A 26,970-nucleotide genomic window follows, 5' to 3' on the forward strand; every position below is an offset into this window, starting at 1 on the left:
TTTGAGAAAACAACTCAAGAATTTGAAAAAATATATCTGAATATCTTACACATAACTTTTAACGTTGTGAACGGACCCAAAATATGTTTACTTTTGTGGATCTATGACCAAATTTTTAATGTGTTACAAACGGAATGACAAAATCAGTATACCACCCATCTCTTTTGGTGGTGGGTATAAAAACTTTTCAGGACAATGATAAAGTTCATTTGTCTTTTGTTTGTGAAACCCTGCTTTATACTAATAATAAATATATACATGCATATGTATATAAGTATTTAAACTTTTGATTTTTGAGTAAAGCTGACAAAAGTTGGTTTTAACCATAATCTCACATTGAGTTTATGCAAAGTCTTTTTAACTTTATTTCTCACTTTCCTGAGTTCATTTTCATTTTGGAGTGTTGTTCGTTTTTCTTCGATTTCTTTTGTTTTTCTTCTAAAGCTACATTAACTAAATTTTAAATTTGAGGGTATTTTCATTGCGTTTTTTTCTTAACTTTTTTTTATAGTTTCATTACTATTTTCTTTTGACTATTTTTCTGCAGTAGCTAAGATTGTTTTTACAGCAAAAGTAATAACAACAACAACAATGAGCAGCACTAAAAGGTAACGAAGAAAAAAAATAAATAAAAAAGCACACAAAAATAATCACAATTCAACGCGAGCGACATTTTTTACAGCTCATGCACGCGTGCGCACATTCGCAGCGGTATAAAAAGCGAATGTAAGACCGCCAACCACACACAGTCGGTACAAGTATTTCGTTGTCGCAAGTAATTTTCAGGCGATCTTTAATACTTTTTTTTAGTTAATAATAAAAAACACACGAATAATATTTTATTTGGATTATAAAAAATATAAACATTTTTATTAAAAATCACACAAAATGAAGAAGTTTATGATTGTATTTGTTGCACTTTTTGGAGCCGGTATGTATTGAAAAATGAAAAAAACACTATATGGAGAAAAAACTAATGTTAAATCACATGCAAGTGTCAAGAATAAAGTGTTTACTAGAATAAAGGATTTAAAAACTTTTAAGACAATTTTATAAAAAAAACAAAATGGCCTAAAAAGGCTTTAAAATTCAAAATTACTATACAAAGTGTTGAAAATAAAATCAAAAAACTGTGAATATTTAAAGAAAAAAATTAAAAATTCTTTCTCACAGGATACTAAAATATTTTATAAACAATATTTAAAAATCAAAATATGTTGTGAAGTTTTGAAAAACTTAAATAACTTTTTCTAAGAATCAAAGACTGAAACAAAAACTAATTTCAATTTCCAAGAATTTGACAATTTAGTGGTTTTATTGCAAAGGAATTTATTAACTTTGTGAAATAAAAAAACAAAATGTGCTTAACTGATTTTATTTTAATAACTAAAAAAGGATTTGCATAAGAGTTTAAAATATATTTATGGGTTTAAAAAATTAATTTTAACTGAAAAATATGTGTTTAAAATCATAAACAAAAGTGAAGTTATTTACACATAAATGAAGTAAAAATAAACTCAAAATATAAGATAACAAATTATGATTTTGAAAGTAATTTGTTAAAGTTTATTTAAAAATAACTTAAAATAAATCAACTCGAGTGCAGATATACTTTTTTTTAAGTTACAAAATGTTAAGTCCTTTTAGAGCATAATTTTGTGAAATATTTCATAAAATCAAAGTAAATTTCAATTTATATGCAATATCAAAGACTATTTAAAAAAAATTATTATTGAGTTACATTCATTTACCAACTATGGCAAGCCCAAATTTCTCACATCAAACTAGTTTGAACTTTCAAATGTCATTCACATTATTCCACTCAAATCAGACATGCATGAATAATAAGTAATATTTTTAACAACTTATTACTTTTAAATAATTTTCAATGCACATTATTAGAAAAAATAAATATTAATTTGAAAGTATAACTAGTATATTTAACCTAAAAATGTTCTACTTCAAAAACTTGATTTTAATCAATTTTATTCCATTCCACCTCTCTCTCTCTCTGAGAGTTTAAAATTGCAACTAACTGTACGTTTGTGACAACTTTCAATAAAATTTGTATTGAATTTTTTTTTAATAAATAATTATTAAATTCTAGTTGACATACATTTACGTTTAAATATTCTGATTTTTTCTTTCAATCCAAACCAACTTGTTTTAACAGTTAAAGATAAAAGTAATTGTACTTCTTAATATATTTATCTTACAATCACAACAGTTATTTGAAGGAATTACTTTTTGTTTACATTAACATTTATATGATTAGATTTTTAAACACTTTACAAATTATATTTTACTATTATAAAAATATTTTAAAAGTTTTTTTTTAAAATAAGTAGAAAAAGAGAATAGTTTTTTTTAATTTATAGTTTTTACATTAATTTGTAGTGTTTCCATTATACTTATTCCCTACAAATTGTAATGAATAAAAATTAAGTTGTTTAGAAGTTGTTGTGAGAATAAATCTATGGAGAATATATTTAGGTTTAAAATTTGTTACTTGACAATCGAATTTAAAATGTAATTATTTATAGAGATTACTTTTTGTCTTTTTTTTACCACACAAATAAGTACAACTTAAAGTGCACTTCTTCCACACTTATTTTGTATGTAAACATTAAGTATGAAATACTAGTTTTTTATAAACATTGCAATCATCTCTTAGCAACATGTTTCTAAGTAAAAGTGGTTAAAGGAAATTTTGTTTTTTATACGATTCCTGTTAAAAATATCAAATCAATACACTTTTAAACAGAAACATGTTTTTCGAGCAACAAAATATAAATATGTTGCTAGCAACATATTATTTTTATTTGATATAATGTTTATAAATATTGGTCTCAAAATTTGTGTAACAAAAGAATTGTTTAAAATTCTTGCGGGACAGAGATTTTTTAAATTCCGAAATTGGGAAAAATTTTCTATGTTATTTTAAATAAAACATAATTTTAAAAAATGTTGCCAGCAACAATGTTGCTGAGTAATTTTAAATATTAAATTTAAAGTGGAGTAAAAATAAAACTAAGTTAAAATTTTCTTAGTTTAAAGCACTTTTATGATTATAAATTAAAATCAACTTTATCAACATTGAATTCTTAGCAACATGTTGGGAAACAAATATCATGGCGCAAATTTCGTTCTAACACTCACGTGTGAACAATTAAAGCTTTTCTAAAGCTTTCAAAATCAAATGTATGGTACAATTAATGCGGCGTAAACCTACAAGTTTTAATTTTGTTTACTTGTCACTAAAAGTATTTTTTTTTATAAAAATGTTGTTACTTCATCAAAGAAAAACTTAAAAGAGTTAGATTTAAACCAAAAGAGTGAATGAGATATGAAAGAAAAACAAACACAAACTAGTGCAGTTAGATTGCGAAAAAAAGTTAAAAGCAAAACTAATGTTATAAGTAATTTTATGTTACACGCCTTAAAATAAAAGTTTATCTTAAAAAGTTGATATTTTGCAATGAATATTTTTAATACAATTTCATGCTTGTCGTTTTTTCTTTTATAAACAATCCAAAAATAATGTTTTGCCAAAAGATAATAATAATAATGAAACTTAGTAGTTTAAAAATTTACAAACGTATTCATAAAGATATTAATGGTTTATTAAATACTTATCAATAAAAAATTCTATATAAACAATTATTAAACTTGTTAGATGTTTATGAATACTAAGGTTAGTTTTTTAAGTAGTATGTAAAATGATATTTAGTAAAAGTTTGTTAATTTTGTTGAAATTTTAAGTAATTTGTTGCTGAAAAAGAGCTGTTGCTTTTTTTGTTATTACATGTTGCTTATTGCCTTTTGAAATGAATCAAATATGGTAATGTTACTTATAACACACATATAACTAAACTAAAAGTTATCTAATATTTAAAAAAATAATTTTGCAAGTAATGCAAAATTATTTTATTTTTGTTGTAAAGAAATAAGTAGTTTTTCTTTCAGTGTTTTAATAATATTAATTATCCATTAGCAATTTGTTATGGCTTTATTTGTTTTAATTCCGATTAATTTGCAATAAGAACTTCAATATTCACCTACTTTAAGCGTGGGTTGCTTGACAAGTTTTCTTGTCACACTTTAGTAGGTGCTATTGTATATCAATTTTGTGGTGTAAAGAACATACAGATATTTTGTGTTATTTATGTCTAAATCGTGACAGTAAATTGGCTGTCAGGGTCATATTTAAAATGGTAATATTGGGCTGTCAATGTCAAATATTATAATCAAATGAAACCTTAAAAATGTAACACTATAAACAAGCAAAAAATTCATTAATAATTACTTTTGATATGATTACAAGAAATACTCATAGAGTATACATATAATAATACCTCTTTAAGAATTATCTTTTTTTTAATATTTTTAATATTTGTTTAATTATTTTGCTAACCATTTTTATTTTATACATACATATAATTTCTACTCTTAACTTACAATTAACCTAAATAACAAATTATAGTCAATATGAAAATATATATATAATTTTTTTAAACTTCAATTAAACCAATTTCAATCAGCGATTGCAAATCATATGAAAAAATATTTCCAATTTTTGAAAAGGGTTTTAAAAATTCTGTAATTTTGTACTTATTGTGGAAAAATTACTGTAAATTTTGCTTAGAACGCGAGATAAAATCTTTTGAAAGGGGCCTTAGTTCTTAACATCGATTGAAATGAAAAAATTTCTGGTGTTTACTAGAAAATTAATGTTAAAGTTTCACAGGCATATTATTTTTGCCGAAATATGTGTCAACATTATTGTAATTTTTAGCTTATTTTAGAATTTACATATGTATATGCCACCTATACTTCACTATAGTGTCGTTCTGTGAACAAGAAATACCATAAAAGGAATTTTTGAGACACATTTCGAAAACAAAAAAATCGGTCCATGGGACACCCTAATGTATATATGAATAATAGAGAAAAATTTACATAACAATAAATTTCAAATCCAAAAATGTAACATTTGAAAAAAAAACATGATAATAATCTAAAGTTCATTGAAAATTTTATGGTCAATGTTGCCATAAAATGATATTTGAAAAAATAACATTAAATAAAAAAAATTAACACATAAAGACTAATTAAGACTCAATAATGATTTGCTGTAATTAAATTGTTCATTAAAACTAAAAAAAACTAGAAAAGATTAAAAAAATTAAGTCTTACTTAAGCGAAGCTAGAAAAAAATATAATTTTTTTTTTCTCGAGTATATTTTTTATATTTAATTAAAGTTTAATTATTATAAAATGAAAGTTAATAAATAAATAAATATAAAAAAATTATGTTTAAAACATATGTTTAAAGTCCAATGACTCTTGACATTATAAATACATATAAAAATTTATGTTTAACATTTATCTACTCATACTCAAAAAAAAAGAAAAAACGTTAAAAAAATATATTAATTTTAAATGAAAGTATTGTAATGCATATTAAATTAATTTTCAATTAAATGAACAATTTCCACTTATGAATGAATGAATGTTTATTTGTATTTATATGGTTGTCTGTGAATGTGTAAAACAATACAAATAACAACATGTATACATATATATACAATTTCAGCACTTTCATATGTTATAATATATAAAATACCACTATGTTTGAAACCCATTATACAGGGATTTTTGCTAGGGAACTAAAACACTGCTACATGTATTATAATCATATTTTTTTTAGTTCTGCAAACAGTTTGATCAAACTCATTTCTTTTGAAATAAATAAAAAGTTTTAACTTCAGTTTTTTTAGATATTTACCTTAAATTTGTTTATTGGGTAGTTAGTTGTAAAAAAATGTGGCAACACATTTAAATACATTTACATTTATATACAATACTTACTATTCAAGCATGTTATATTTGTATGATATTAAATCAAGCATAACAAATGTTATAAACAATATTAATTTAACTCAATTAATTGCATGTAAATTATAAATATACAATAAAACAAATAATAATAAATGCCTTATAATTTGTTTTAATAAAGTAAAAACTATTATTGTGTATACATTCATTAAACAAATATGTAAATATAAATAAATAGCAATACATACACACATGAAATGTGTAAAACATAATATATGGTAATACTAGTTTAAAACAATTAACTTTTATTTATAATTTACGAGCCTGTATACACAATGTGAAGTAAATGTACTCATTTTCTAAATTAATTAATTTTTATTTAATATGAAAACTACATACCTTTACACAACTGTTTTTTTTTTTTTTTGTATATATTAACACTTTTCTTTTTTTATTTGTTTTAATTACATTTATAGCATTATTTGTTACTTTTTGTAATTCATAGACAATTACTTAAACAAGTGGTCTCTTAGTATTTGTTTAATTTAATACCAATGCATTTTATAACAATGGTTTAAAACCATACAATCTTGCCGGTTTTTTACATTTTATTGTAAATTTTTTATTATTGAAAACCAGTTGACATTGAATACGTGCTAATAGTATTTGCAATTGTTGAATAAAAAAAATCAAAGACTACTCTGTAACAGTCACATTATTTGCTGTGGCAAGCCTTTGCGGTATGTCATCTTGGCATTTAGCTTTAGGTTGTTTTAATACTGGTAACAATTTCCTGTTTTACCAAAGTTTTTTTTTAAATAAAACTGAGTTAATTATAACCTAGTATTAATAGTAGTTGTGGTTTTAGTTATTATTACGTTTTTCTTTTTTGTCTAATTAAAGAAAATTCAATTAAAAAACATAAGTATTAATAGATTTGTTTAGTTATTTAGTTTGAAAGGAGGATGTATTTGCATCAAATCTGATTAAATACACCTAGACCTCTATCAGGTCTGTAGTGCGATCCTTACCAATACCTCACGTGGGAATAGAACCCACCAAGTCTACCAAGGTAATGAACTGAGGAAGTGTTGAGTACATTAATGTGTGTCGATTTAGAGGTATTCCTACATAAAATTCTTAGAACTGTTGTTCTTCGCCACATTTTTTTGAACATTTATATATATTCGAAAAAAATATATAAAGCAAAACATGAACATGATTACTCAAAGTGAAAAATTAAAAAAAAAAAATAGCAAATCAAAAACTACCTAAAAAGACATTATATAAAGAATTTTTTTACAAATTTCTTCTTAATGTAATAACATTTTACACCACTGTAATTTCCTATTATTTATATAATTTTACATAAATCCAATTTTAATAGTTCTAAAGTTTTATTTCAATACAATATTAAAGTTTTTCTTTTGATATCAGATTAAAATATTACAATTTTAAACTTTTAATTACATATAAAGCAATTTTGTAATTAAGTAATATTTTTACAATAAACAATGTTTAAACAAACCACATTTATTAATATGCATTCGAAAAATATTAATTAATTTTATATTATTCAAAAACTTGTGTACACACCTTCAAACTATAAACAAGAAATGTATAATTTTAATTAAAAATTATTTATTAATTTTAAAAGATTCCTAAACTATAATGTTTAAAAGTGATAAATACAATAATAACTATTGTATCATTATTATATATTTTGATATTTGCAACAACAAATATGTATGTACATAGGTATTTCCCCATTTCGTGGTATAACTGCAAATCTATTGTTATATGCTTTATATCAATATCAATAGCTGACTACAGTAAAGTAACTATAAAATATCATTTTTACCTTGCAACTAGTTTGCTTTGCAACATCTTGTATTAAAATCCAATAAAAATTTTGCAAATAATTGTATGTTTACTGACATTTTAACGCTTATTTTTTTTGCATTGCTACAATGAGTACGAGCACTATTGTATATATTTACTACACTTTATAATATCGTATTTTTATTTTTGTGGTTTTGAGTCTTGAAATTTCTATAAGTATGTGTGTATGTCTGACAAATGTTATTTAAATATTTGTAAAACTCTTCAAAATGTCACAAATGTATACTTTAGTTTTATGTTATTTATTTTTCAGTACTGTTTGTTATTTTTTCCTTAATACTATTATATGTCAAATATTTTTTTTTAATTTTCACTTATTTCATGGAAATTGTAAAGAAAAATCACAGCTTTTATTATTTTTTAATAATAAACTACATATATATATATATACTTATTGGTAAAGTGTTATGTAAAATGCTTTTCCTGGCTTTTTATATGACAAGAAAATGAAAATTTATGACAATTTCACAATATGAACACCTGAGTAAAACCTTTAAGTAAGGTTTGAAAACTCGCTAAAAAATGTTGAATAGGTGGCATGTTAAAACTTTACAATTTTAAATACACTTATACATTGTTTTAATTCTTTTTGGATTAGCCATTTTGTTTTAATTGTTTACTTCTAAAACGATATAAAAATTCTTTATTATAAAGCAAATAATTCCATAAATGTATGTTAATGCGATTTAAGGCTTACTGATGAGTTGCTTAGACCAGTTTTAATATTAAGTTTTGTAACTTTAATTTACGTTTTATTAAATTATGGAAAAATAATTTTCAATTTCAAGTTATTGGTGCGAAGCCTTTTTAATTTAATTTATATTGAAATTTGACTAAACAAAGTATATACACATTGACAGCAAAAACGTGTTCTACAAACAGGACAGCAATACAAATGTTAAAAAATTTTACAAATCTGTAAAAATTATTGGTTTATTTGTCTTCATCTAGATAAACAAGTAACACTTGTTAATGTTTTGATCAGCGTCCATATTCTTGTCAATTTTATATTAATTTTTTTGTCATAAACAAAAACTAGTTTATTTAAATGTCATTTAAATGACTTTTATGGTTAGAAAAAAAAAAAACACGCAAATATTTGAAACCATATTATTTAAGAAAATATTGGTCAATATAAATGATGACGTTTTGTTTTTTGAGACGTTTTGGAAATAGTTCTTTTTTGTTTGGCAAGTTTATAAAACTTGTTTTAAATATTTCCGTATAATGATTTCTTATTATATTTCTATGAAACTTTAGTTTCCTTTGAAGTTTCTTTTATCAACTGGACAAGCAGGGAAATTGATATTGTGAAATTTTAAATACAAAAAAATTTAGTTGAATTAGCATTTAAATGTGTATTTTTGGAATAATATAATTTTATTGATATTTTATTTAAGCAGAAAAATCGTATTTTAATTAACTAATTAGCAGTATTAATCAAACATGTTTTAAAACAAGATTCTCAGAAAACAAATTCACTGTCCATAGAAGTACTAATGGAATAAGTAATATGGTTTATATTAATATTGAAAATTGTTGTATTCTTAGAAACACAATTGGAGTCGCAATGTAAATATATGTAATTGTATTTAGAATTTGTAAACTTATGTAATTTTTACTATTTAAATATTTCCAGCAAGAAATTATGACCTTAAAATACGAAAAAGACCATTACAAGATAAAACTTGGGACAACTATAAGAAAGATAAATTAGATTTAACAACATAGGGCCAATTATCAACATTTAAATACCCAATCCATCATTGTGTACAATTTAGAAATTACCCAATAACTCTATTAATTTCTCAATGTAATTGTATAATAATTTACCACATACATACATAAATATGTTACTTCATATAAGTAAAAACTACACAAATATTTGCCAAAAAAGGGAAACAAAAACAACAAATTAAATAAAATTATACAATTTGCCACATAAATCATATGTACATATCTGCATGGAAACTAAGGCATATGTATAAACAGCTTGTATAAATGTTTAATGAATTGCACGTATAATTGAATTATTTTTTTTTAATAAATTTGAGAAACAGCTAGATTTACAAAAAGAAAAGATAGATAAGTAAAAATGTTCAAAACGAAAACAAGTTTAAAAACAATTTTTTGCCAAGTCAAGTGTAGATAGAGGAGACTTGAAGCCACAAAATAATGGTAATTAATCCAATGATTTGTTTACACTTCAAAAAAAAGAAAAATAACAGTATGAGAAATGAGAACAAAAATTAACACCCATTAAGAGTAAGCGAAGTAAAAAAAAATCAAAGTTAATGACATAATATTTAAAAAAAAGCATATTAAATCTTATAAATAGCTAAAAGAGAGCAAGTGCTTACTTTTATTTCTCTCTTTTCTATGCTGTAAACAGCAGTCTTAGCCACAAATAATAATAATTTATCATGTGTCATTTAAAAATAAAACATGCGTTTACACACTACATGCTTGCATTACCCGGCTACATACACTTTGGCTTAAACTCAGACTCAGTCCACTATGGTTCACCGCATGTCTGAATACCACAACAATGTCCATTAAAAAATGTGTATGTAACTACTATTTCTCTTTCTATCTTTCTTCTTTTCTTCATGTTGTTGTACATGCATGCATGCATACATACATATGAATATTTTAGTATAAAGGTGTCGTGATGTTTTTGACCATTTTCTAGGTTAGTAAGCCGTAATGTTAACGAACTGGTTTGTCTGTGTTTTGATTATTTTTGTGGATTTCAGCTCGTGTGTATTTTCTTTTAAGTTTTACTCTGCAAACCGTTCAAATGTCTTGTTTACATTTATAATTATTATTTATCTCAGTTGATTTTTTTTTATAATTTTGAAAGCTTTCGTTTTCATTAGAATAAATATTAAGTAAATTCAAAATATAAATATATTAACAAATAAATAAACCTAAAAGAAAATTATGCAATGTCTGCAAAGTAACACAATTTTATAATATTTACTCCATGCTAATGAAAAAACATGACTGAAACCCAGCCAAGTTTTTGCTACCACACCCATATTGAAATTTCATTCAGCCGTTTATATCTTTTGCACCTTTTTTTTGCCTTTTTAATTTTTTATTTTTTTAATTTCTCCATTTTCTTCATCACTTTGCTTGTTGTCAGCTTCTTCTTTAGGTGCAACGTATTTACTGTGGCTTTTAGCTTCTTATTTTCTTTTTGCTGCCATATGCTGTCTGGTCAACGACTGTTGGCTGCTTGGCAAAATAGCAACAAATTGTGTATTTAAGTTTAATCTCTACAAATAAATTATTTAAGTTGTGGTAAAGTTATTTGAGGAGTTATACTTAGATGGATAAAATTTCAAATTTAAATGAACTTAGTTAGGTTCATGATTGATATACAACAATTTGTAATATTTTTACTCATAAGTCTACCTTTTGGCCTCTATACTATGGTCCGTTTCTGTATTGAATACAGCATTTTTGAAACTGAAACTGGTTTCCGAGTCGCTACTTTAAGATTGCATCTAAATATATAAAAATGATAAAGAAAAGTTTGCATACTGTATAATACATCCATAAACGCACAAAATGTCAAAGGTTTTTTCATTTCTAATCGTTAAACTTCAACAGAAAATCTTCTTCAATTTTAATAACCAGTTACCAAAACAATATTGTTTAATTATTTTTAACTAAATGTTAAACAAAATAAAAATTTTCTTACAAAAAGAAAACGTTTAAATTAAAACCTAAATTTAAAAATACAACTGCAACATATTCCTTTTTGTTGCACTAACATAAACACAGTTATTTACTTAGTTGTTTATTTAAACCAGTATTTGCTTAATTTGACCTAAAAAACAAAGCCAAAGATATTATGTAACAACCACATACCACATTATTTAAAGATGAAACTGGTACTACAAAGATGAAACTGAAAAAACAAAACTTGCAACATAAAGATTCAACTCCTTTTTTGTTTAAAAACTGCAACAAAGACCAAGAGAAAAAAAACTGTAAATGAAGCTTGTGATATGTGACACACTTTAAACACTACAGCAAGGTAGAGTGTATAGTAAGGTAGTAACAACAACAACACCACATATGTGTAGTTTTTTTGGGGCATGTTGTATGCCATTCAAATGTACAAGTATTGCGTGTAATTACTACATGCCAATTTGCATGAATTTTTTTTCTTTTTTTTTTTGTAAAAAATTGGAAAAAATTACAGAAATTTTATTTAAAAATTCAAATAACCTTGAGTATATTGAAGCATCTTCTTTTCACCTTTTTCTGTACTATTTTTTACTGACTCTGGTTTTGAAAGGATGAATATGTACCTGTTATTTCAGATGAAATAACATGAAAAATAATGTATTTTTTAATATGTTTCTGTCTTCTTTTTACCCTTTTACTTTTTGTCTTTTTCATAAAACTTAATTGTTATTTGATTGTGAGTACATAATGAAAAATGAAAGGAGTTAAGTTGACCCTGAGCTTTTTTTAACATGACATGATGACGTTGTTATATGCATATACATGTGTATGTACGTAGGTACATTTGCTTTAGTGTTATAACGTTTTCTAATAATTAACAACAATTACCATCACTTTTTCCATTTGTTTAATAAATTGTTCATATATATGCTGCTTCACGTTTTTATTGCATGTACACAGTTTTCAAAAAATGTTTATTTCAAGAAAATTCGTAACATCATGTTAAAGTTTATTTTGTTGTGTTTAATAGTTTATATGGGTACTTTGTCGTGTTTGTAACACTTTCTAGGAAATGTCATACCTTTAGTATGATTTTTACAGGAAATTTATGTTTTTGGAACTAAATCTTTTAAGGCTTTTTATATTAAAAAAATAATAGAATTGATATTGATGCAATTACCAAATCGATAATTTCTCTAAACAAATTAGAAAAAATAGAACCGATGCTTCTTTATAAACCCTAGAAGTGTGTTTAAAAGTCTTTGAGATCCATTAGTTTATAATAACCTTTGTTATTTAATTGCTTTTTAATAAGTTCTTGATACTTTTATATATGTATGTATAAGATTTATTACTACTTTTAATAATGAATACATACATCTTCACTCGCTCTGATATAAAACTTTTCAAATAATTAAGAGAAACTGTCATGACAATCCTCGCAAAAAAATCACAATTTGCCATTAATATGAATAAATATTGACATCTTGTTGGATTTTATGTATGTATGAATAAACTTAAATAAAGTTAATTAAAATGTCCTATTAAAAAAAAATTTATAGTTAATAACGAAGAGGCAATTATTAACGCTCATAATCATTTTCAAGTGTCAATATTGACTCAACCCAGCAAACACAAAGAGTTTATTTAAAATTAAGAATAATTTTTAATGAAGATCTTTCTTACATTGGTCAACTGATATTGAATGAAAATGGCTAATTCAAAACATTATTTCATAAAATATCGAAATATAATATCAAACAAAAATATAAAAACTTTTTAAACGAAAGAGTTTGTGTTAGTTGGGTTAAATATTTTTCAACTAATACATTCTCACGACTTAGGTTTTTGACAGCAGACTTAGGTTATGTCATACTCAGTTTCAGTTCTATGTATACCTTTTCTATGCCTTTACCTTTAGGCAATTTTTTTACTTTAATCTATTACGTTTAATTATAATGTGACATTTATTTTTGTATGTCTACTTAAGTTATTATCATTGAAGTTTACCAAAAAAAAGTGAACAAAAATGTTTAAATAATATCAAAAATTGTATCATTTCATCAATAGCAGCAATTGACTTTCACTTTTGTTATTTGTTGCTGCTATTTTAGCAGTTTGTTGTTTTGTATGATTTTAAATGTTGTAAGTGGAGCACGTTTAAATAGATTGCAATTGCTGTCGTATTTTCAATTATTGCCACACATACAACTATTATTCACAACATCAGTTTAACTACAGTGTCATTTACATAATATTGAAATATACCTTAACAATAAAATGTATACATGTATGTGTGAGGATGTTTGTATCGATGTGTGTATTTGATGTTAGATACAAAAGAAAATAAATTGAAATTGTACAAAATGTTTGAGATAAGATTGATAAATTTATTTTTTTATTTAAAACGTTCACTTTTGGGAAATGCAAATATTCAGAAGATTTGTTATACCCTGAGGTTTAAGAAATATTTAAATTGAAATTTCATATTGATAATTAAGATTTTATCGGTTAAGAATTTTATTTGTTTTTTTTTTTCTTAATTTCTAATAAATCAAATTCTGAATCACTGAAATAGCAACCATAAACATTATGTTATTTTTGAAAGTATTTAGTTTGGGAATATCATTTGTAATTTGAAAGTGAAGGTAGCCTTAATGGTTTAGGCAAACAATCAAACTGTTTGTCTTAATCATTTAGAGCGGATTTTTTTCTAATTGTTTACATCAAAATGTGTAATGACTTTTAAAATTAAATAAACAATTTTATAAACTTAAACAGTTGATATACTATTAGGCTGTCCATCAGTTTTGTTTAGAAAGGTTTTGCTTTAAAAATAAGATTTTCAAAAGAGTAATTGCAAACAATAATTTATGATGCCATCTCAAATTTTATTTTAAATGGAAATAATAATTTATTGCTAAAATATTAAAAAAGTATATAAAAAATTAAATTGAAAATATTATTTAACTTACTTTGATTTTATTTACAAATTATTTCAAATATTTGAAATATTTACAGTATTTTTAACTACTCAACTTCATGGCTAGTTAGACGCCTTTAACAGTTTTAAAGTTTTATTGCCCTGAAAATATACTTAAAATACAACTTTAATTTTTTTAACAATTTCATGGTTCACCTAACAACAACAGACAGCTGTGTTGCTATTGCAAACAAAACAAATTTCTCTAAACTTAAAATGTAATAAAATCTTATTTATTTACTTTCAAATTGCTATAATTAAAACGTTTAACAAAGTCATTAAACAATTTTGTAGTTATTAAAATTTAAAAAAACATACTTTTTTCTAATTAATATTTAATTTAAAATATACATATAACTAAACAATAAACTTTTAAAAGAAAACGAAATTAAACAAAAAACATTTTGCTGCAGTTAATAGACGTCTACATGTTCAATGTCTTTTTTAACATTATTGCTAAGCTTTAAATCAATTTATTTTTGTTTTCTTTTGTTTAACTAAGACTCATTTGTATAACATTGGCCGTTTATAATTATAAAAATAACGGTCATTGGCATTTGCACTTGCCACATTATGGTATTTAGTGCAGCAGATATATATCTACAAATAAATACATATATGTATGCATGTATATGTATGCATGTAATAACACGTAAACTACTTGAACTCGTTTAGACTAGTGTTTGGTATTACAATATTTAAAAATTTTATTTATAGTGCCAATGTTGTTTATCGCAAAAAAAAAACACTCAACTGTGTACAATTTTGAAAAACTATCAATTTTTCATAGATCAGTTTTTGTTGTTTTATTTTCAATTTGCTATAAGTTTTAGCTAATTTGCATTTATTTTTACACAACACATTTTAGTAATTATTTGTGATTTTTGTTGCTGTTGTTGTTTTATTTTAATTCCAGCAATGAGTGTAACAACAACAAATTTAGCATAATTCATTTTTCATGATGTAATTTTCAAATTGTTTTCAAATAAATTTTATTAAAGGTGTAACTAAATTGATTTAATTTGTTTGTGGTTGTTTGCTGTTTTATTTATTGCAGAAAAAAAATATTGTAAAACAAAATGTAATTGCAAAAAATGAGAGCATTTATCAAGGACTTTAACAAACTGTATTTACAATTTAAGTATGTTTTAGTAACTGTTTTGTTTTTGTTGATTTTTGTTTTTATTTAGCACTAACAAAATTGAAAAATTTCCCATTAAGGAGATTTGTTTGTACTACAGTGTTTACCTCATTTTTGTGGTTGTGCAATTAGATTATCACACAGTTTTTTCCAAAAATTTTATTCAATGTTTTTTGTTAGATATTTTTCACTAAAATTATACAGTTAAGCATAAAAACGAAAGTTCTTTTTTATATAACAAAATAGATAAACTTTAAAGAGTTAAAAGCTAAAAATAACTAAAAACTTTTAAACTTAAGCTCAAAAATTTTCTTTTTCATTCCTTTTGTTCTCATTAAGTTTATAATATTTTGCTCTTACTTTATTTTAATGTTGTTCTACTCCGTTTATTAAGTTTTGGCATAAAGTGTTTAAAATTTAAAGCATATTTTAAGCTGTTATTTAATTCATCTATTTTTATATGCATATGATGCACATGCAAGTGTTGACAACACCAAAGTATTTTTTAGTTTGCTTTATATTGAACTACATATAGTTTATATAGTTTCCAAATTTTGTGGTTTATTGTAGTTGCTGCTACCTTTACTTGGGTTTTTTATGATTTGTTTATACTAAAAGTTATTAAATATTATACAAACGATTTTTTTGTTTGACTTGTGCTAGTACTTTTTTGTGGTTTATTTGAAAGAGTTTTTGCTGTTTTTGTTTATTTTTATAAATATTTTTCTATATATACAATTTATTAAATATATCTGCTACAGCAAAACCATTTTTTATATATATATATATATATATATTTTTGTTTTAATTTTTAATAGCTTTTTTAAAATTTTTTGAAACAAACTAAATTCTGTAATTATTTTCTTTTGACTTCAATGCATATTTTTTTGTTTAATTATTTTATATATCCATATAAGTATGTTATGTTTTATTTAATATAGCATAATTTTAGGTATACATTTGTTCATTGTTAAGAAGTCCTTTTTACAAATTTTAAATTAATAATAATAAATTTTAGTATATTATATTTTAATAAAATATTTATATAAAAAAGTAAAAATATAAATATTTCTAAATTTTTTCATATAAAATTAATATCAAAAAATTCCAACAAATATTCACTATTTCCAGCAATATGTAAAATTCTGTAATATCATAACTACAAAATTTTACACATTTTTAATTTTAATAATTTACCATAAAATGTACTTACACACATACATTCGTACATATGTCAAATCAAGCTACAGTTTAATTAATTTAATTCATTATATCAAAATCAGAGACAATATTATAAAATACCAAAACTAAATGACTTTTTTAAAGAATATTGGCACTTATAAGCATAGCAATATTTTATTAAAACAGTTATGGAAAATTTAAATATGTATAACGAATACATATAGAAGTATAAAATATGAGTCTCTTTTATAATCATTATTAGCTGTTAGATTTGTTTGGTATTGTATTTGTAGAATTTTTGTCATGATACGTAACGTGATATTTTATATTGTAAATGTTGGCTACTTAAATACCCAGTGCCACAATGTTGTTGATAAAACATCAATATCGCCAATTTAAAATGTACATACATTCATAAATATGTATGTAATTATGCATTATATATTTATTGAATACAGTGTTTTATTCATTTGTAAATATTTTGTCTATATATTGCTGTTAGAGTTGACAGTTACTATTGGTTTCTATCCTTCCTTTAACATGTTCATATTAATGTTATATATATTGTAAAGTGTTATTGAAAGAGTAAGAGTATTAAATAGGTACAACTATTTGTTACACAAACAAGTAATTAGTTGAGATTTAATACAGATAAAATAGAATTTAAAATTGTTAAACATAACATAAAGGATAATTATGCCCGCTATTATGAAAAATATTGCCTGTATTTAGGCTTTTATAATACGTATTTATTTCTAACACATGTAGTGTTTTAATATTTTTGTGTTTGCCGTTTTAGTAGTTAGTTATACATAATATTTTTTATTATATGCCTGTTTTATTACTGTGAGCTGTTAATTAATTGTATGCTGTTTTCACATTTTATATTATAATTTTTAATTAGTTTTGACACATGTGTTGGTTTTAACAGTTTTTTTTCTCTTTTTGCTTTATGATTTAATTTGTTGTTATTTATTTGTTCGCAATTAATATTTATTAATAATTATTATTTTTTTAAATTTTTTAGCTGTTGCCCAGGACTCATTCAAATGTCCCGATGATTTTGGTTTCTATCCACATGATATATCCTGTGATAAATACTGGAAATGTGACAACAATGTTGCTGAATTAAAGACCTGCGGTAATGGTTTGGCTTTCGATGCTTCTGATCCAAAATATTTAACTGAAAACTGTGACTACTTGCACAATGTTGATTGTGGCGAACGTACACAATTGGGTAAGTTAAAGGAAAAAATATATTATTTGTAAAATTATTAATTTTTCTTTTATTTTGTCACTTTAGAACCTCCAATTTCCACACCCCACTGCTCTCGTTTGTATGGTATTTTCCCCGATGAGAACAAATGTGATGTCTTCTGGAACTGTTGGAACGGTGAACCCTCTAGATATCAATGCTCTCCCGGTTTAGCTTACGATCGTGATGCTCGTGTCTGTATGTGGGCCGATCAAGTACCCGAATGTAAAAACGAAGGTAATTTCAAACTACTAAAATATTTAAAAGCCATAGCTAAAATTTTACTGTTACTAAACTTACAGAAGTTGCCAATGGTTTCTCTTGTCCCGCTGCCGGTGAATTGGCCAATGCTGGTTCTTTCTCCAGACATGCCCACCCTGAAGATTGCCGTAAATACTACATTTGCTTGGAAGGTGTTGCCCGTGAATATGGTTGCCCCATTGGTACTGTATTCAAGATTGGTGATAGTGATGGTACTGGTAACTGTGAAGATCCCGAAGATGTTCCCGGCTGGTAAGTTTTATCCCATAATTTTCTTCTCATATTTATTATGGTGTTGGTAGCTTTAAAGCAAGTTTTATAATTTAGGCATATAGTCACAAACTTTTCCAGCAATTTTAAGTTTCTATACATATACATATGTACATGCATATATCAGCTGCTTGTTATTTTTTTATTTTCCAAATGCTTGTGTTATTGAATACCTAAACCCACCTTGTTTGCCTTTTTATGTTAAGAAATCACCTTTGAACTAAAAACTAAAAATAAGCAAAAGATAGAAAATATATCCTTACATATCCTTAACCGCTCACATATATAAAAATCCCTTTACATTACAGCGAAGACTACTACGGCGATTTGGATTTGAAGAGCATCCGTAAAAGTGAACTTTTAGCTGGTCTGAATAGTGAAGGTCGCAACAAGAGCAAAGCCAAAGCTGTCCCCTCCTCCTCATAAACTCATTCATCATAACTCTACTACATAAACAAACAAACAAAACAAACCAATACAAAAACACAACAACATATACATACAAACATCCACAATACTTTCTCTCAATGTACACGTACCACCAACACACTACTCTCAATACAAATTTACAAATTTACGTGTATTTTTTAAAGTAACCATCAAAAACTTTATACACTTTTGTACTAAAACAAAAACAACTACAAAAAAAAATACTCTCCTTATAAAATACTCCAGTAAAACAAAAATATTGAAATTTTTCCAAAAGAAAATCAAAAATGTTTGTGTAGGTTCTTCTAATTGAAGAAAAATAATATTTTATTTAAAAATTTTGTTGTTTTACTTCTCTGTATGAGCGTTATTTTTGTTTAATTTATATAATTTTTTTTGTTTTGTTTTTTTTAATATTTCAAAATTCTATATTATTTTGTTTGTTTATCTAAAGTTAAGCCATCAGAGAGAAAACTAAAAAAAAACTATATATTTTTTTTTTTATATTCAATCAGTTGAGTGAAGAACAATTGAGTAAATTTATCAAAATTTTTTTATATTAAAATGTCGTAAATACTTACTTTTAGACATTTCTTTAAATTTAAGTGATTTTTGATTTTAAGTTTATAATTTTATTAAAGAAAAAAAAAATAAAAAATAATTACGAAAAAAATATAAAAAATAATTTAAAAAATACAAAAAAAATAGTTTGATTTTTTTCTACTCTAACCCTTTACTAATTTTCAGATATTTCGATACAATTAATAAAAACATTAAAGACTTTCATTATACATTGATCATATAATAACATACATACAAACATATCCTTAACATCCTTTTTGATTGCTGATTAAGGATTTGAGGTTTAGGTGAGGTTCAATAATTATGATAATTTGGTGTTCCACATTTTAAATTATTTAATAATATTATTCTGACAATATTATTAATTAAATGAATAAATTCTTCCCTCTGCTGAAAAAAATATTCTTGTGTTAAAATAATTTTCTACTGTATCGTGTTTTAAATCGTAAGCTATGTGATATTTGTGGTAATTGTTATATGTATAGACCACTGTTAAGTGAAATTTTTGTTTTTAATTTCATACATACTTGGTTATTTCAGTATGTATTCTGAATCTTTATAAAATTTAAAACAATCTATACATACCAGATCGTCGGCATGTGTGTCTGTTTATCTATCTGTCATTAACCCTAAATAGCCAAAATATTTCCAACATCTTACCAAGATTGGTTTGTAAATTAACATATCATATACAAAATGTTTAATGAACGCTGAAAATAATTTTAAATTATTTGTTAGTAAATTATACAGAATTCGGTCTATAAATGACCCCACCAAAGGCTGTTTATCATGGTTCAGTTAATATCAAATAAATAAAAAGTCGTGGTTATAAGTTCAAAAGCTCATTTAAATTTAAGCAAATATTTTTACCAACTTTATTTTGTTATAACTGTTTGAGTAAAGAACTTCAGGGTTATATATATTTAATAATATTTACATAAATATACATATATACATACATACATACATACATATGCATATGTATACAAAATGAAACTATGCCACTAAAGATCTCTCTAAAATACATATAAATAAAAACAAACTGAAGTAACTCTTTAAGAACTCAAGAATTTTCTTATGTAAAGCAAAAGTTTATTTCTTATGAAATGCGGGTCCTTGGTGGTTTCAAGTTAATAGTTTCACAGTGACTCTTGTATTTATATTATAAAACACAACTACAATTATATAAACATACATACAACAGTATACTTTTTCTCTTTTTTATTTTTTTGTAAGTACACGAATACATAGAAATAAATACCCGTACTTTAGTTGTCATTAAAATGATGACTTTTTTCTTACTTTCCTTATTTATAACTGTAAGGATGTCTGGGTATATGTGTTGATGTATTTTTGTATGGCATTGACTATGTATATGTTTTATTTGTGTAAATGTATTTGTCTATTGCTGTGAGTAAAGAAGTATTATACAACAAGGAAATGGAATAAAATAAGCTTATCCAATTAAAACTTGTTTGAATTAAATAAACACATCTTTAGAGATCTTAACATGAAAAAGATGGAAAAAAAAGAATATATAAAGTTTTATTTTATATTTATATATTATTTTATAAAACTAAACAACTTCGCATTTTATATTCTCTACTTTTATTCTTTCATATTTAATTATAGAACAAAAAAATATGAAAAACAAATTATAAATCTTGAAATTAACCCATTAAGGAGTATGGAATTATGCCTCAGTAATAACTTTATTATTAGTGCTTAAGAAACTTATTTAATGAGGACAATTAATAACAATTTTTAAAGGGTCTGTAAGTAATCCTTGAACAGTAATTATAATGGCAGAGCAGTAGTACTTACTAATGGGAATATGCCATAAATTTTCTCTAATACATATGTTCTTATCGAAATATTGATGGCAAATCTACAAACAATTTCAGCGTATTTTACAAATTGTTGAAGAATTTTTTATATTTTAAATATGCTTGTACTGTTATAATGTCTGTTTAGTAATGATGTACAAGTCAGTATATGATATGTAGTCTAACTAAAGAAAGTAACAGCCATTACTGAATGAAACATTTTCTGAGGGTTAAAATACATTTCAGCTTCATAAAATAAACTCAAATAAAAGTAATTAATAAATATATATATTTAACCGCTTAATATAATAAGACTATGACAAATATACCAGTTGTAGTGTTTTGGAAATAATATCCTTAACTAAACACTATAAATAGAAATACATACATATATCCCAAGCTTAGTAAATATTTGTTTAATACCCAGCAGTTTGGCAAATTCTATCCATGTATCCTATATAACCTCGAAATGAAACTTTTTTGGGCATTTAACTATTATGTATTTGATACAATGCAAAAAGTTAAGTGAAATCATCTCAAATTACATGGATTTAATGATTTTTGTGTGTCTTAGAGTGTTCCCAGAAACAGTCTTTTTTGAGTTGATTATGGGAAAAATATTTTAGCGTCTACAAAATTACATTTGATGGATTTGAGAGAAATTTTGTTATCAGTTTTTATTGAAATAGGTGTTCAATTTTTTCTTAATTTGTAGCTTATGCAGAAAAAAACTGAAAGAATGTTTGGGTATGTGTTTTGATCATAGACCAAATTCGTCCGTCTGTCTATCTGTTGAAAGCACGATAAGGTAGAAAGGAAAGGGTTCAAATTTCACAATAATATTCCCTTTATGTAAGGTTTGGTTGTTATTGGAAATGGACAATATCGGTATACATTTTCGCACAGCCTTCGTATAAGTGACCGTAAAACCCAAGATGTTTCTACCACATTTTTTGAAAATCGATACAAAATATATTTTCTAAATTTTATGAGGATCGGCCTTTTATTTTAATTGGCCTGGAACGTTAAATTTTTGCATTATTCATAAAGAAAATGCTAAAAAAGGTATTGTAAAGATTATGAGGAATAAATTAAGTATTTAGAATTGTAGCTAATTTAAATGTAAAAAATTCCTATCAAAAACTTACGTTTATCCCTCATATTTTCAAGATTTTTTTCGTAGAATGTATAAATAGAAATGAAAAATATTAACTATGAGGGATAAACACAAGTTCACGAATAAAATGTCAATAATATTTTCGAATTTTATTGTTTTTTATAGTTTTTAATTCGAAAGAGACCGTTTAAGCTATTAAAAGCAAAATTTTAAACACACTATGAATACCAGATATTAATATTGTGAACTGAGGTTCTTTTATATACTTTTTTAAAAAAATTATGTGGATCGTTTATAAGGTATTCCTACAAAAAATTAGTACAAGGGACATCCTATTATATACAAGTTTACATCAGTTTTATAATTGTATTGTTAGATAGCTATGGAAAACAAAATATTTTTATGTAACAAGATGACGGTTCACAGTTTTATCTTAATTATTTTCCAACAAATCCTACATACTCACAAATATAGCCAAAACATAAATAAACATGGGTGTCCTTTTTTCTACATACACATTCACCTCGATTTACAGCATACTGATATAAACTATTCCGTTATAACATGATTTGAATAGTAGACGAATGATTAATAGAAATTTCGAGCGATAGTAACAAACTGAGGAAACTTTTAAAAAATTTGTTTTGAGACTTATGCCTATATTAAATTCACAAAAAAAAAGTTATTCCCCAGGACAAACAAATCTGATTTCGATGTATTTATGGTAATAAAATTTATCAATTGAGGTTTTGTTAGTTGAGGGTTAGGTGCATTTGGTTCTTCTTGTGTTTTTTCTTTTACAACATCTTATTAATTTGTTTTGCAGCACCTAAGCCACAAAAATATAATCCTTTTTGCTATTTTGACTTTAATTAATTTTAATGACGATAAGCGCTAAAAGAATTAAAAGACATTATTATATAAAAACATATGCAACGTATTAAGCCAGCCCATATACAAACAAAAATTATAAAAAAAAAACACTTTCTTATTTGTTATATTAAAAAACTAGAAAATAAAACAATTGTTCCTAATTCGTTAGGCTTGTGTTAAACTATTGTATAATATTACTATTACAAAATGAATTTATTTCTAAAGCCCGCCTAATACAGATTATTTATGCCCATATGTGTGTATGTGTTTGTTTACACAATAAAAAGAAAGACTTAATAAACCAACAAAAACAATAAAAATAAAATACGAATGAAAAGAAACAAACTTAAGTACTTACATATAATAATATGAAGCATTAAAAAGTATATAATAAGATTACTAAACAAAACAAAAATTAAAAGAAAATAGAATTTCATTTATATAAGAAATAAGCTTAGGACATAGTCTGACAACTTGCAACCACAAGCGTAAGAACACACATCAACACAAAACTACTAACAAGGTAAATTGTTTACATTAAAAATTAAAACAATTGATGCAGGTGTGTGTGTGTGAATAAATATTTAAGGAGTTCCAGATATAGGCTTAAAATTTTTTTTAAATTAATTTCATAGAATGACTTAATTGGGTTAAATAAGTTAACTGTTTAAATAATCATTACATGATATTCCATAATTTTATGATCACGAATACAACTTCGGTCTGATACTGTGGTGTAAATAGTTCCACTACGATATTTTAAGAAATCATGCAATCTTACATTGAACAAAAGATTTACAACCCATGTACAGAAGACAAATAACGGTTTTAATTTATACACGCTTGATACCAAGTTGGCACCAAAACGTTCATAATTTGTCAATATCATCCTTTTTTTAATGCAAATACAGATAGTTAACAAATCATCAACAAAAAAAAACACAACGTTTTATTAAATTGAAAAATGTATAGAAATAAAACATGACGTTGTCAAATCATCTACGCAGTTTCCATCTACGACTGGTAGCGGCTAATTACGAAAATTATTTTTATTTTATAAGATTTATTAATCATTTTAACAACACAACTTTCTATTTGACAACGTTGCCTGTTACTTCGATAACAAATCGTTTTAACTTCAAAAATAAAACAAATAAAATTAATATTGGTTTTATTTTTTGAGTTAAAACGATTTGTTATCGATGTAACAAGCAACGTTATCAAATAGAAAGTTGTGTTGTTGAAATAACACAAGGCATAATCATGCGTTATCAAAATAACAACGGTGGTTATTGTCTAAATTGTTTAAATGCTAACAAACGTGGTAAGCTCTTTTTTGACAACGAATTTCTGTCTTTTGGATCACCCTAATATATGCAAACAAATTATAAATATAATTTTATTTAATTCTAATAATATTATTGATATGGAGATTAAATCTATGTCATAGGAAAAATGACCTTGGTGAAATGAAATATTTCTCATACACCATGTATAAATACATACATGTGTATAATAGCCAGAGGTAATATATATGATAATAAATCAAAAAACGAGCTTTAAATAACATATAACATTTTGTGAAAAAGTGGAAGTAAAGTTAGTAACACCCAAAAGTAATAGTCCTACGCCCACATAAAAGTCCTATGCCTAAATCGGCTCAGAATTACTTTTTGAGTCGAACTAGTTATTAAATTTAGCACATTCTCTTCTTTTCATTCAAGGGCGAAGCCTTTTTAAAATGGTTGAAATATGTTCATTATTTCACATAGATCCCATACTACTTATGGTATGGATTAAAAAAAGTTCATGATGAATGCGATTATAATTTGACTTTAGTATCTTTTTTCGGAAATCAGCTTATTCAAATAATTTTACAAAGTATCTGTCCATATTGAACTACGTTATTAGTCTTATGCCCGAAAATTTAATAAATAGGTAGGCCCCGTTATCTTATTATGTAAGCTAATATATATTCGAAATCAGTAGCTATGGATTAAAACTACCAAATATTTTGACACCAAAAGCAACTATGCATTGATATTATCAATTTAACAAATAAATATTTATCAATTTGATAGATACTTATAAAAATCAATTTGATAGATATTATTTGGTACAATTATTGAAATATGTTTTGCTAGAGGTGTGTGACATTAACATCTTTGTTTGCTATTTATTATCTAAATATTTTTCTAAAACAACATAATCAAAAGCAAATTGAAGTGATATGCATAAGTGGTCTTTTGAGTTATACATACATATATATGTAATGTTTAATTCTGTAGTTTTCTTTTTTCAAATAATAAAGACATAATGGAAAGTACTAATTGAAAGCTAAAATTAAATTAGTTCATTCTTACCACAATAAAATAAGATGAATTAAATTTAACAATGTTGTATAACAAAATAAAATATGACACAAGGCTAAGACATACAATTGTATCTTTCTATACACATGAGTTTATATACATAAATATTTATTTGTATACATACATATAATGTGTACACATTAGAGTGTCCCGAGAAACAGTCTTTTTAAGAATTTTATGTATATCTCTTAATCGATGCGCATTAATGTTGTAAAGATGAGAAAAAAAAATATTTTTGTTTTCGAATGGTTCTCAGCTCTACATTTCTACAAAAAAAGTGGTCTACAAGACATCCTAATGTACATACAATACATATCTACGTATCTAAACATGGAATGCAAAATACAAAGATTATTAACTGTAATATTAAAAGACAGGATTGTCGAAGTTAGTCATAATGTAAATGAAATGGGAATATCTTCAAAGTAACATTAAATATAAAATATGTTTAAATTAAAAGAAAATTTCAGAACACCAGACTCAATAATAATGTTTACGATTTTGTATAAATGAATTTTATATATTTGACATTTGTTACAAAATCTTTTTAAACACACAATATTAAATTTTGCTTACAATTTTGAAATTTTTATAAGCCTGGTCTATTCTATAAAATTTATTGGGAATAATAAACTTAATTATTTGGCAATAACAAAGAACATATTTTTAACTGAAACCCTTAGAGTATACTATAGAAAACAAACCCATACAAGACAATACAAAAGACTGCAAGAACAAATCAACACAAAGGACCAGAACAATAAAAGCAACAGGAGATAATAAACACTTTTTTTAACATTTTTATATATTTTTTTAAATGTGTTAAAAAATAAAAATAGAATATGTTGCTAAATAATAAAGGATATAAAAAAGAACTAAAATACTTCAAAATAACAACATATAAATTGTGTAGAAAAAAATTAAATCAAATAAAAACCACAAATAAAGATGGTCAGACATATTCATCTATGTAGCAACCTACACCAGTTGGCGAAAAATTTAAAATGATTTTTGGTAAGTGTATATATACATACATATGAAGCATGGATGCGAATTAGGGCGTAAAGACCACCTTTTCAAAATCGCGTTTTTTCGCATAATTATATTAAACTAACCTTTTTACATCTATTCATAAAAAAATAAATTGAAAAATATAAATTTTTCGCTAAAACAGATAGTTTTAAAAGCACAATTTTTAAATACTATTTATTTTTTTGGGTAAAAATATTAGTAATTT

The 26,970-nt window shown here is 24.5% G+C and overlaps 1 protein-coding gene across 2 annotated transcripts in view; it reads left to right on the forward strand.

Moving 5' to 3' along the window:
* The first annotated feature begins 735 nt into the window (after positions 1-735).
* LOC111681557 (protein obstructor-E) overlaps positions 736-26,970 on the forward strand; it is a 28,945-nt gene continuing 2,710 nt past the window's right edge. The window contains exons 1-5 of one of the 2 annotated variants that reach the window (XM_023443403.2): positions 738-931; positions 17,776-17,985; positions 18,052-18,240; positions 18,306-18,516; positions 18,843-19,052. In XM_023443403.2, the coding sequence (XP_023299171.1) occupies positions 889-931; positions 17,776-17,985; positions 18,052-18,240; positions 18,306-18,516; positions 18,843-18,960 (771 nt within the window). In that variant the 5' untranslated portion in view covers positions 738-888 and the 3' untranslated portion in view covers positions 18,961-19,052. Of the gene's footprint in view, positions 932-17,775; positions 17,986-18,051; positions 18,241-18,305; positions 18,517-18,842; positions 19,053-26,970 lie in introns of those variants that run through there. The other variant, XM_023443404.2, reaches the window with a different exon arrangement.

The sequence above is a fragment of the Lucilia cuprina genome, chromosome 4 (assembly GCF_022045245.1).
Source record: "Lucilia cuprina isolate Lc7/37 chromosome 4, ASM2204524v1, whole genome shotgun sequence".
NCBI classification, from domain to species: Eukaryota; Metazoa; Arthropoda; class Insecta; order Diptera; family Calliphoridae; genus Lucilia; species Lucilia cuprina.